This window comes from Balaenoptera acutorostrata, chromosome 19, assembly GCF_949987535.1.
Source record: "Balaenoptera acutorostrata chromosome 19, mBalAcu1.1, whole genome shotgun sequence".
Lineage (NCBI taxonomy): Eukaryota > Metazoa > Chordata > Mammalia > Artiodactyla > Balaenopteridae > Balaenoptera > Balaenoptera acutorostrata.
The window spans coordinates 58,046,706-58,060,436 of NC_080082.1; the positions used below are offsets into that span (position 1 = coordinate 58,046,706).

Genomic DNA, 13,731 nt, shown 5'->3' on the forward strand with positions numbered 1-13,731 from the left:
GGCTTATCTTTGTTGCGAAGCACAGGCTCTAGGCGCGTGGGCTCAGTAGCTGTGGCGCTCAGGCTTAGTTGCTCCGCGGCATGTGGGATCTTCCCGGACCAGGGCTGGAACCTGTGTGTCCTGCATTGGCAACCGGATTCTTAACCACTGCGCCACCAGGGAAGTCCCTCAGACGCCCTCTTGAGGTCAGGGTTGGTATAACAACCACGCATTCCAATCAGCACCAAATCCCCACAACTAGACCTTCAAAATCCTCCCCGAGTCACGTCCACAACACATGGCTTCATTTAGTAGAACAGAAACTTGCCGAACATCGTGCACTCACATATCCATTCCCAAACACAAACACCACATTTGTAAAAGTCTGGGTGAATACACTCCAAACTGCTAATAGGAGTTTCAGAAGGTTAGCAGTCAGGGGATTTTTCAATGCTTTTTTTGGGGGGTGGGGGTGAGGAGGGCATTTCTGGATTGTTCAAATGTTTACAAGGTGCATGGATCATCTTTGCAATAAAAAGAAAGCTAGATCTTCACAAATTGAAGCTTGCTGGAGAAAAATACTATTTGTGGAGGAATGATGTGGGTGGTCTACAGGAGAGTTGCAGACAAGCATGGGAAAAATGAACCTGTTTCTGCACCCGTCGTAATAATCATGCTCATTGTGATAGACTGAAGAATGGTTCCCAGTGATGTCTGCATCCTAATTCCTGGAACCCAGGGCATGACTTTATATAGGAAAAAGGACTTTGCAGGTAAATTAAGGATCTTGAAATGGGAGATTATCCTGGATTATCTAGGGGGTCCTTAAATGTAATCACAAGGGTCCTTAAATGAGGGAGGCAGAGGGAGATTTGAGACACACAGTAGGAGGGAAGGAGATGTGACCGTAGAGGCAGAGATTGGAGTGATGCGGCCACGAGCCAAGAAATGCTGGCGGAGACCAGAACTTGAAGAGGCAGGAACAGATTCTGCTCTGCAGCCTACAGAGGAAGTGTGGCCTTGGCAACATTTTGATTTCGGATTTCTGGCCTCTAGAACTGTGAAAGGATACATTTTTGTTGTTTTAAGCTACTCAGTTTGTGGCGATTTGTTACAGCAGCAATAAGAAACCAAATGAGGTAGGATCCTTCCCTGCCCCAGACTCCAGCATGTTTCCACAAGAACCCAGAATGGGGCTGGAAAGGATGGTGGTGGCTCTGGGGGGGTGCGTACCAACTTCGAAACTCTAGGGAGGAAGACGAAACAGTCCCTAAGTGCTGGGCCACCTCCACAGACCTGCTTTGCCTCTCTGGGCCTCAATGGAACCTGGTTGGGAGGCTGGGTCTCACAATCTCTGTTTCCCAGGTTTAAGCCAGTTGGACCCCTGAGATTTTCCACTGCCACCTGGGGCCATAGAAGGAAAGGGAGAGATCATCTCAAATGGGGCAAACCAAGGCCTGGAGAGGGGCCGAGCCTAGATGGGGCGGGGGTCTCTTTCGTCTGGCTTCCTCCCTCCTGGGACCTGGGACTTCCTCAGGTTTCGGAGCCCCTGCCTCCTTCCTGTGGCTGGGAGGAGGTGATCGGGGCTCTCTGGGTGTGTGCCCCGCGGAAGGAGCCCTAGACCAATGAGAACCCCAGAGGGGAAAGACGGGTCATTTCCTTTCCGCCTATCTGCAGACTCACTTGGGGCTTTAAAAACCACAGCCCTCAGGCGGGAGGGAACCTTTGATCAGCGGAGAACCTGGGAGAGACCTGAATATGGTGAGTCTTGGCGGGGGGAGTGGGGGGCAGACATCCTCTACCTGCGCGCTCTCCCTTCTGGGTGCTGTCTGCTCGCCCCACTCGCCCCTTCTTGCTACCTCTCCCCCTTTCCTTCCTCCTCCTCCCTGCCCTCCATCTCCAGCCCCCGCCTTCTCCCCTCTCCCTCATCTCAGACTCTCCCACTCCAGGTCTGGGAGGCAGCTAAAGAGTTAGATTGTCAAGGGATTATTGGGCCCACGATTAGCTTCGACTTCTTTTTCTTTCTGTTAAATAGCTCCAAATCCCTAAAGGGTATTCTGTGAAACTCCCTTCCCTCCCCAGAGCTTCAGATTCATTGTAGCTTCCCCCAGAGGCAACGGTGGGCACCAGTTTGTGGTGGATCCTTCTGGAAACAGTCTACAGGTGCTCCAGGGCAGCGTAGGGAAAGAAGTAAAGAGTAGTTTGACACGAGGGTCATACTGAAATGGGGTTCAAACCCTGCCTTTCCTGTGTAATAGGGGGCGAGACCCGTCTTTCTGAACCTCCTTCTCCTTATAGCGAAGATGGGGATAGTAACCCTACAGAGCGGAATCTACATCATAGGGTCGTGGAGAGAATTAAATGAGATAATACACAGAAAGCTCTTACAGCAGTGCCTGGCATACAGTTGGCCCTCAATGCTTGTGACGTGTCTATCCTTTCTCCGCCACCCACCCTATAAAGGGAAGTCTCTTTTACACATTATCCTACGTCTTTTTTTTTTCTTTCATGAATAACATATTATATTATTGCCCAGCATTTATTGAGCGCTTACTGCATGCCAGGCACTGTGCTAGGCACTTGACATTTACGAATTTTGACTTAAACAATCTGTGAGGAAGGTATCATCCCCATGTATTTCAGGGAAATTGCCTCTTTCCTTTTATCAGCTGTGTGATATGCCAGTGGGAGTTTCCATCTCTTATCAAAGGAGATTTAGGCTGTCCAATACTTTGTCTTTAAAACCAAAATTAGGGAATTCCCTGGCGGTCCAGTGGTTAAAACTCAGTGCTTTCAGGTGTTAGATCCCTGGTCAGGGAGCTAAGATCCCACAAACCGCGTGGCAAAACCAAACCAAACCAAAACAAAACCCAAATTACATCTTTGGACCCACATCTGGGTTTCCAGAACTGCAAATGCTGAATCCAAGGCATGGGCAATTTTTATTTTAACAGACATTGACAAAACTTGTACCAATTTACATTCCTCATCTACAGAGCATGAGAGTATCTACTTGTCTAGACCCCCATCTGCATAGTTATATGGAACTTTTTTATTTTTGCCAACCTGAAAGGCAGTTCATTGCATCCTCAAAGGATCTGAAGGCTTGTCTTTTTCTCGTGGTTTTTAAAACGCAAGTGCTTATGTTTCTTCGTGCTCAGGGATGTTGAGTCACAAAGATTGCAAATTCAAGAAGATAAATCTGAGTCGAGATGCTCACCTCCACCCTTGTATCCCATGTCTCAGAGGATGCTATAATGGTTTCAAGTGGTTCTGTGTGTGGATTGTTTAAAGACGTTGTGTCCATGTAGGAACAGGGAGAGGGGTGTTCCGGAAAAAAGCAGACTGTGCCTTCTGCGTATTTTCTAGCTCTGACAGCATTCCTATGTGAGTCTGTTATTTCCACTGTAATGGAGGGGACAGTTGGCAGGACTTTCCTGCTGTGAGGATGGTGAGACTGAAGCCCAGTGAGGGAGGGAAGGGGCTGGGGCAGAGTTTACCACCCACCAGCTGCTTGACTGAAGCCATGTCATGCCTCTTTTTTTTTTTTTTTAATATTTATTTATTTATTTATCTAGCTGTGCTGGGTCTTAGTTGTGTCATGCATGCTGGATCTAGTTCCCTGATCGGGGATTGAACCCAGGCACCCTACATTGGGGGCGTGGAGTCTTAACCACGGGACCACCAGGGAAGTCCCCTGTCATGCCTCTTAAGTCTTTCCACTTTTCTTCCTCCCCCGGGCATCACCCCCATCGAAGCCCCCATCTTCGCTGGCCGGGGTCCCTGCCTCTGCCTCCTCTCTGGTCCTCTTGCCTCTAGTCTTACCTCCTCACAGCAGCCAGAGGGATCTTTCTAAAGAGGAACTCTCATCTAGTCCCTCTGCAGCTCCAAGACCATCCATGGCTCCCCATTACCCCAGGATAAAATACATATCCTTTAACATGGCATCTTTGGCTCCTCCAACCTCGTCTTGGCTACCTGCCAGCCACGCTGATGTTCGTTCATTTTTCTGGTGTGTGGACACTCTCTCCGTGTTACCTTGTGGCCTTTTGCCTTGAATGCATGCCCCTCACTCTCAACACACTTGAGGTCTGGTAGCCTCTCAGAGAGGGCTCTGGAGTTGGACTCTCAGAAGTTCTCTCCTACCTCTGCCACTTGCTAACTGCGAGGACTAGGAAAGGTCTCTTAAGCTCTCTGTAGCCTCAGTCTTCTCATCCGTAAAATGGGTGTTGCAATGGCAACAATGCTCATAGGGTCGTCCTGTGGATTAAATGAGATGATACATGGAACTCCCCTGGCGGTCCAGTGGTTAAGACTCCGCGCTTCCACCGCAAGGTGCGCAGGTTCAATTCCTAGTTGGGGGGCTAAGAACCCGCCTGCTACGTGGCCTAAATAAATAAATAAATAAGCGAGCTGTTATGTGAAAAGGACTTAGAACAGAGCTTGGCAATTCTGAATTCTTTTCTCGTAAGCATCTTCTTCACCCTGTTCTCCTCCGATCCATTCATGACTCCTCACTGCCACCACCGTAGTGCAAGCCACCATCATCCCTCACCGCAGCTAGACAATCCCAACCTCCTTTTCTTGTCAGCTTCTGATCGGGAGCCCTTTCTCCACACAACAGACAAGGGCTCTTGAAATGAGCCTGTGAACTTAGGAACAATAAGAGTACCCTGCCCTTGGGGTTGTTGTGGCATAAATACTGTGGTTAGGGAATTGACGAACTAACACCTGGGAAGCACAGAGAACAGCCCCCGGCACTTAGGAATCAATTAGGAGCCCCAGACCTGTGCTGTCCGAGACGGTAGCCACCAGCCACATGTGGCTGGTGAAATTTAATTAAAATGACAGAAAAGTAAAAGTTCACTTCCCAGATGCATCTGCCACGTTTCATGCACTCAACAGCCACAGGTGACTGGTGGCTTCCATCTTGGATGGTGCACTTCTGGAACATTTCCATCAGTACAGAAAGTTCTGTTGAATGGTGCTGCGGTTTTATTTCACCAAGACCCTTCTCCTGGTCCCACACCAGGCTGGATTCTCTATTGAACACACTCAGTTCCCATCCCTGGGGATTAATTTCTCTCTCCCAGTAGACCATAACCTCTCCAAGGGCAGGTGCCAGGTATGTCAGGAACAAATCCCCTAGCCTGTTAATATTTGTGCAATGAAGAAATATTATTAGAATCTTTCCTAGACTCCTAGAATGGTAGAACCATGAATTCTTTTGTATAGTCTATATAACATCCATTCTGGGGGGAAAGGGCGGTGCATTCACTGGTATGGCTCTACGTAAAAGAAGAACAAAAGCATATATGGTAAAAGCTTCCTTCCAATGCTTGCCCTCCAACCCACGACTTCCCCTCCCCAGGGGGAATCACTGTTACAGATTTCCTCTGCCTGCTTCTGGAACTAGTCTGTGCATACACAAGCAAGCACACACACACACACACACACACACACATGGAGAGATAGAATGATAGAGACAGAGGGGAGGGAGGGGGAGAAAGGAAGGGAGAGAGAGAGGAAAACTGAGAGAGAGAGAGAGAGAGAGAGAGAGAGAGAGAGAGAGAGAGAGATTCCTCTTTTGTAGGTAGCGTGCTTCACGCACTGTTCAGTTCCTGCTTTTTCTATTTCACCCTAGATCTTGGAGCTCTTTCCACACACATCCTTACGTAAACTTCCTCATTCTTTTGACGGTTGCATAGTATTCTTTTGCCTGGATGTACCATCATTAATTTAGTCAGTCCCCTCTTGCTGGATGCTTCGGCTATTTCCATTCTTTGTAGGGATGCTGCAATGGCAGAACTTTGCAAGCCTTTTTTATCGGGAGCATCCTAGAAATCACAAAGGGTTAGAATCAGCATCTTTTCTCTGCACTTGTGAAGTCAGTGAGAGGAAAGGGCCTCGTGAGTTCATTCCAGAAAAGGAGCTTGTCAGCTGATGAGAGGGGTAATGGTGAACGTGAGAGCAGGGGGTGGGGAGGCTCCCCTTTTTGGGGTCTGGGTTATTCTGCAGCTAAGCATGGCCGAGAGCTTGTGAAACGAGCAGGGACAAAAGTCAGCTTCATGTATCATATCTGAGGTGGACATTTAAAATATTTAACATCCTGCTAAGGTGCAGAGCCCCCCTGAGCAGGGTCTGGGGCCTCTTGCCATGCCTGGCATTAACGCTTTCGTGATCCGAGCATGGGAACTGGGAGTGGGGGTCCCAAAGTAGAAAATGGGAGGCCAGGGTGCTGGGAGTGGGGATGGTACAGGTGGGTGGCTCAGGGCAGGGGCTCGTTATCAATGGAAATAATTCAACAATTTTAACTTTTTTGAAACATTTTCACACTTATAGAAAAATTACAAGAATAATACAAAGAACTTCCATATACTTTTTACCCAGATTCTCCAAGTTTGCTTTGTCTATCTATCATCTATCTATCTATCTATCTATCTATCTATCTATCTATCTATCTATCATCTACTGTCTTTTTGTCCTGAACCAGTTGAGAGTAAGTTGCAGACATCATGTCCTTTGCCCCCCACATGTCTCGGTGTCTCCTTCTCAAGAACAAGGACATTCATTTACACGAGCACAGCACAATGATCTATGTCAGGAAATGTACTGTTTGGTGAGATACTATTATCTATATCCAAACGGTGCAATACTAGATAATATTCAAACTTGCTCAATTGTCCAAATAATGCCCTTTAGAATGAATTTGTTTTTCCTGCTCCAGACTCCGGTCCAGGATGTCACATTACATTTGGTTGTCCTGGCTCTTTAGTCCCCATTCATCTGGAACAGTCCTTTGGTCCTTTCTTGTCTTTATGACACTGGCATTTTAATTTTAATTCAGTATAATTCACGTAACATACAATTCACCATTTTTTAAATTAATTAATTAATTTATATTAATTATTATTGGAGTATGGTTGCTTTGCAATGTTGTGTTAGCCTCTACTGCACAACAAAATGAATCCGCCATACACACTAATTCACCATTTTAAAGTGTACCATTCAGCGACATTTAGTACATTCAAGATGTTGTCCCATCACTATCTTTATCTATTTCCAGAACCTTTTAATCACCCTCAAAAAAACCCTGTACCCATTAAGCACTCCCTCCCTGATTCCCTTCCCCTAGTCCCTGGCAATGACTAGCACATTCCCCATCTCTATGGATTTGCCTATTCTGGACGCCTCATGTAAATGGAATCATACGATATGTGACCTTTCGTGTCTGACTTCTTTCACTCAGCATAATGTTTACAAGCTTCATCCACGTTGTAGCTTGTGTCAATACTTCATCCCTTTTTATGGCTAAATAATATTCCACTGCATGGGTATAGCTACCCTGTTCATCCACTCATCAGCTGACATTGACATTTTCCCTCTGAATAATTTAATCACTGCTATGGCTCTACCAGCAAGTACCCTGGACCATCAGCCCGATTGACCCAGTTGACCTTAAGGTAACATAAAGGAACTAGAAATAAAAAACAGTTGTTCAGAGAAAGATCTGAGCTCTTCAATAATTGTAAGATCGATAAATAATAAGAGCATCGCCATTTCTCATCTCCCTATTGTGTACCAGGCATTTTGCCAGGTGCTTGAACATTTTTCATCTTATTTAATCCGCGAGCTGGGTGTTTAGTGGGTATCAACCTCAGCCTGCAAATTTAGGTGCCCTCAGAATCCAGCTCTTATTATTTCTATAATAATGATTTCTATTTTTCTCTATCTCCTTTCCCTGGGTTGGTGACAAAGTCACCTTCAGGGGTGGGCTCCAAGGGCCACAGACCTCACCCCTCAAGTGTCCTTACCCCATTGACAGCCCCCCTGGAGATGCCCAGGGGCAGCCTGCCTGGGTTTGCATCCCAATCTAAACAGAGTTGAATTCCCATCTATGTGACTGGAACAGGCTACTTGATCTTCTGGCACCTCTGTTTTCTCATCAATAAAATGGACATATTAATAGAACTTACTTGTAGGGTCATGGTCAGGATTGAAAGAGCTAATGCTGTGCTTGGAGCATAGTAGATGCTCAATCAATACTGTCTACTTTAGTATGATCATTCCGTGTCCTGCATGGGGATTTTTCTGCTGTGTCTGGTGCCTCTGGGTTACAGTTTTGCATCCAAGGCTGTTTGCAGCTCAGCTGCTACCCTTTCTGTCTTGGGGCGGTATGACACTTCCAGGCAGCTCTGTCTGGGGAAGAAGTGCTCAAGACTTTTCTGTTCTTTATTTTATTACGGAAAATTTCAAACACACAAAAATAGAGAGAATAATATTGTGAATGCCCAATGTACCCATCACCCAGCCTCCAGCAGTTATCAACACTTTGCCATTCTAAGTCATCTTTGGTCCTCCCTTCCTCCCTTCCTTCTTCCTTCCTCTCTCCTTCCCTCTAGCTATTTTTTTTCTGGAGTGTTTTAAAGCAAATCCAAAACATCCTATTTCACTTGCTAAGTATCTCTATCAGAAATAGCCTTCCCCCACTTTTTGAAAACATAAGCACAGTATCATATCACCCTCAACAAAATTAGCAATAATTCCTTACTGTCGTCAAATATTCAGTCCATTTTTAAATCTCCCAGATGGTCTCTAAAATATCTTCTTTCCCATATGATTATTCCAATTGGATCCAACCAAGGTCTCCATTTTGCCTTTGGTTGATATGCTTCTTAAATCTCTTTTAATCCATGACACTTCCTGTTCCTTCCCCTGCCCCTTTTTTTTAAAATCTTTTGGCCACGCTGCATGACATGTAGGATCTTAGTTCCCCAACCAGGGATTGAACCTGCGCTCCCTGCATTGGAAGCGGGGAGTCTTAGCCACTGGACCGCCAGAGAAGTCCCTCCCCTTCCTTTTTAAAAATGCCATTTATCTGTGAGAGTAACAAGACCATTTGTCCTGTAGAGTTTCCTGAGTTCTGATTGGGCTGATTTTGTCCCTGTGGTGTTATTTATCGTGTTCCTCTCTCCTCTGCTTTTCCTGTAAACTGGTAGTTTTAGATCTAGAATCTTGATTAGATTTACCTTCATTTTTTTTTTTTTTTGGCAAAAATTACTTCATAGGTGGTGCTGTATCCTTTCTACTGCATCACATCAGATAGAGCAAGTGTCTACTTGTCTCTCTTCTCAAGGTGCTGAGGTTGGCTGGAGGGTTTGCAGTGCCAGCTCAACCTATTTATTATATTTATCAGTTTTTCACCTGATGGTTTTATTAGATGTTGTTGATTGTCATCCAGATCCATGCTTCCTTAAGTCTATCATTCCTTCTGCAAGTATTATTTTTGGATTCTTCTCTAAAGAAGGCCCGCCCACATTGACTCTTTATTTCCCTGAAATATACTCTGTACAGAAATGGCAGGATAAGTGCTTGATTCATTCCCTTTCCAGAATAAAAATGTGACCAATGGGTTTATTTGCTTTTATTACCGTTATGAACTCATAGATCTTTATTATTAATGTATTTTATTGCATCACAGTTATTATTTATTATTATTATTATTATATGCTCAAATTGTGCCATCTTTTTGACTAAGTGGGAACTTTTTCAGGCTGTTTCTATCATTATTTAAAATTTTTTCTTACTTTCTAGTGTGAGCTGTTCTGGGCTCATCTTGTATATTTTCTGTCCCAGAACAGGAATCAGCCTTTCTCCAAGGAGCCCTGGTTCCTTTGAATGCCAGGTGGTAATTAAAGACCACAATCTGTGCGCTAAGATACCCCTTGTTCTTGAACTCATATCCTTCTCTCTTCCTTTCATCCCTTCTGCCCTGCCTCTAGCAAGGTACAAGTCTATTCCTTATTCTTATTTCTTATTCTTCCTCTTGCTGCCCCTAAATATTTTCTCTCTGCTCTGAGACTGAGGTTTTGGAATAATGATAGCTAAAAGTGAAGGATTGCTAGGAGTTAACCAGGAATGAAATGGAGGCATGAAGCAGTAATGGAACTTGCAGAGGGCCATGTAGGCTTCAAGTAGGACAGTCGGGATCTGGATCCTAGTGTCGTGCTGAGCCATCCTGGTACCCAGGGCAGAAGGACACATGTGTGCCCCTATCTACACTTAGGAAAATATCCTTCCATAGTTTGAACCAAGTAGAAAAAGTAAATAAAGCTGTACCAACCCCCTTCCCAAAACAACCCCTCCTAAAACCCCATGACTATGCATAAAGCCCCACATTGCTTGATATGTTTGCACGCCATTGTCAACCTGCAAACACCCGCCCAGCTGGGAATGAAAACTGTGGGCTGATCTGCAGGTTCCTCTTGCATAATAATGCAGGGTCATAAACCAAACAAACAACTGCAGCAGGTTGCCTTTATTTAAAATTAGAATTTTTTTTCCACTGTGGTTTTTTTTCTGGGGGGGTGGCATTCATCTTGATTCTTTAAAATATTGCATTAAGATATTATGTGTCTTCACTTTGCTGTACACCTGAAACTAACACAATATTGTAAATCACCTATACTCCAATGAAAATTTAAAAAATAAGTAAATAAAAAATAAAATTTAGGGAATAGCTCAGGACTTGGGCTATCAGTTTTGGATTTATGGGCATATGATTATTAGCTTATTCTCCTCTAAGTATTAAAGTGCAGAATTAACTTTAAAAAAAGATATTATGTATCTTGATGACCGGTGGTCCCTGTCTACCCCGTATGCCTGAGTACATGAGGCCCTGCTGAAACACTGCTGACTCTGGGTAGCTGCTCCCAGGCAGAGCACAGAGCTGCCTCAGTGGGTGGGAGGCAGCAAAAGGGGGTGACACTGCTGGTGGTGGTGTTGGTGGGGGAACTACCTACTCAGTAATATCATCTCAGTTTGTTGGTGACATTAAAGATGTCTAACAAGCAGTGTGTCACGGGTACTGGCCAGAGTGGATAGCGACCACAGTATTGTAGCAGGCCTAGGCTTTAACCATTCGGTTGCTAGATTCTGGGGAAGTCCAGGGACTTCAGGGGGAGGTGGCAGGATGGCACGGAGACCCATTAGCATGGAAGAGTTTTCACCACTTTAATAAGTGGTATGACACCCCAGCTGGTTCTCAGCCCTCAACGTCCCCATTTCCCCGGGAGAAACCTAAGACTTAAAGAAGTGGAGTGATGGGCTTTGAGTAGCTCTGATGGGCCCCCCTGCCACCTGTCTGCAGACTTATACCATCCCTGCTTCTCTGATTCCACCCAGGACTCCATGACTAATAGCACCTCTGATTACTACGATTATAGCAACTGGACCGACAACCCCAACATACTGGTGGATGACTCTTCCCAAACCCGCAGGCTGCATACTCCAGATGTGATCGCCCTGGTTATCTTTGCAGTCGTCTTCCTGGTGGGAGTGCCAGGCAACGCCCTGGTGGTCTGTGTGACGGGGTCCGAGGTCAGGCGAACCATCAATGCCATCTGGTTTCTCAACCTGGCGGTGGCTGACCTCCTCTCCTGCCTGGCGCTGCCCATCTTGTTTGCATCCATTGTCCAGCACAACCACTGGCCCTTCGGTGGCACTGCTTGTGGAATCCTGCCCTCTCTCATCCTGCTTAACATGTTTGCCAGCATCTTGCTCCTGGCCACCATCAGCGCCGACCGCTTCCTGCTGGTGTTTAATCCCATCTGGTGCCAGAACTATCGAGGGGCCCGCTGGGCCTGGGTGGCCTGCGGTGTGGCCTGGGCCTTGGCTCTGCTGCTGACCATACCTTCCTTTGTGTTTCGTAAGGTCCACGTGGAGCACTTCCCACCCAAGGTGATGTGCGTGCTTGACTATGGTAAGGACGGTTTATATACGGAGAGGGCCGTGGCCATCATCCGGCTGGTCGTGGGCTTCCTGGGCCCGCTGGCCACACTGACGGTCTGTTACACCATCCTTCTGATCCGGGCGTGGAGACGCAGTGCTACCCGCTCCACCAAGACTCTCAAGGTGGTGGTGGCAGTGGTAGCCAGCTTCTTTGTCTTCTGGCTGCCCTACCAGGTGACAGGGATGTTGCTGTTTTTTTTCCACAAGGCAAACTTCAAATCCGTGTCCGCTCTGGATGCCCTGTGCGTCTCCATAGCTTATATCAATTGCTGTATTAACCCCATCATCTACGTGGTCGCTGCCCAGGGCTTTCATGCCCGGTTCCTCAAGTCCCTCCCCTCCAGGATCCGGGATGTGTTGGTCGAAGAGTCCGTGGGCAGGGAGAGCAAGTCCAACACGTTCTCCACGGTGGACACCCCGACCCTGAAGAGCCAGGCGGTGTAAGGCGAGGCCTCTCTGGCCACCATCTTTCCGGCGCTCGACCAAACTTCCAGTCCATTCACATTGCTTATTGGATCTTGGCGAGGTGGGTGACGGTTGAGTGAATTCACCTCCATGCCTTCCGTCTTTCCCGGCCTTGTCCTTCCTCTTCCAGGCGAACCCTTCTCATCACTCGGCATTTCCAAGATTAGCATGTCCTTCTAGGGACCCGCAACCTTTCTTTCCATCCAAGGCCTTTGGAAAACAAACAGCACCCAATATACCTGGAGTCCTTCCATAGAACAACACGTTCGTGTGCAGAGAGTGTGAATACGTTAGATACATAGAACCCAGACAAACAGAAACATTCAAACCTTGAAGAAAAGAGTTCTATATTTATTTTATGGAGAGTTGGCAAAAAAAAAAAAAAAAATGTGACTGGCGTCTCAGAAGTTATTCTTGTTTAGTACAAAGCAAAAGTCCACGGACCTATCTCAGCTTTTGGAATTGAGTTGATTTAAAGAAAAACAGTAAGTTAGTATGTTACTTCACTGGGTTAAAAAAAAAAGTATTAAGTAAAAAGATGTTGTATGGTTATGGCAAAAAGCAAGCAGTGAGGAAGACACCTAGGGTTGGGAAACATTGTTTGGGCCCCTCCAGGGAATGGGGTCCCAGGGGAATTTGCTGTTTTATGTTGTCAACTGCTGTTTTGTTTGCACTGAAAAAAAAATTAAACATTTTCTTTTGACCTCATTTAAATTCTCATGCCGTTGGGTTGTAAGTAGTAAAACGGAGTGATCCTGGGTACCTTTGACCTGTTTCCTGCAATAGGCACGTCTTGCAAAATGACATTACGATATCACAACCAAGATGTTGACATGAATACAGGTCATTTTCGTCACTGCCAGGATCCCTCGTGACACCCTTTTCTAGCCACTCTCACTGCCTTCTACCCTCCCCAGCCTTGTCCCGAACCCCTAGCAACCACGAATCCTCTCTCCATCTCTGTGATTTGGTCCTTTCAAGAATGTTATATCAATATACTCATACATATATAACATACAAAACATGTAACCTTTGGACTTTGAAAAAAACTAGTACGCACCAGTTGAAAAATGAAAATAAAAAATAATAAATGTTGAAATGTTGCGTTGTTTATAACTGACTTGGAAATATTCCTGCTTAGTGTTTTGTGTGTGTGTGTGTGTGTGTCCACATTGGCTAGAAATATTGTACAGACCAACAGAAATATGATGTGAGCCACGTAAGTAGTTTAAAACTTTTTACTAGCCACGTTAAAAATTTAAATGAAAAGGATGAAATAATAGTAATATATTTAATAATGTAATGCAATGATATGTTATATTAACAATGATATGAATGCTATATTAATTATATTATAATAATTTATTATATATTGTATGATTATATGTTACATGAATATCTATGTAGTATATAATATTATATAATAATTTTGTTTATAATTATATAATATATAAATATGTAATATAACAAAATATATAACATATATCAACTATATTA

The 13,731-nt window shown here is 45.3% G+C and overlaps 1 protein-coding gene across 1 annotated transcript; it reads left to right on the top strand.

The window, feature by feature from the left end:
- The first annotated feature begins 1,657 nt into the window (after positions 1 to 1,657).
- Positions 1,658 to 13,288, top strand: C5AR1 (complement C5a receptor 1). Its single transcript, XM_007168190.2, has 2 exons — positions 1,658 to 1,740; positions 11,164 to 13,288. The coding sequence occupies exons 1-2, from the start codon at positions 1,738 to 1,740 to the stop codon at positions 12,211 to 12,213; spliced, it is 1,053 nt and encodes a 350-aa protein (XP_007168252.1). The 5' UTR covers positions 1,658 to 1,737; the 3' UTR covers positions 12,214 to 13,288.
- The last annotated feature ends 443 nt before the right edge of the window (positions 13,289 to 13,731 follow it).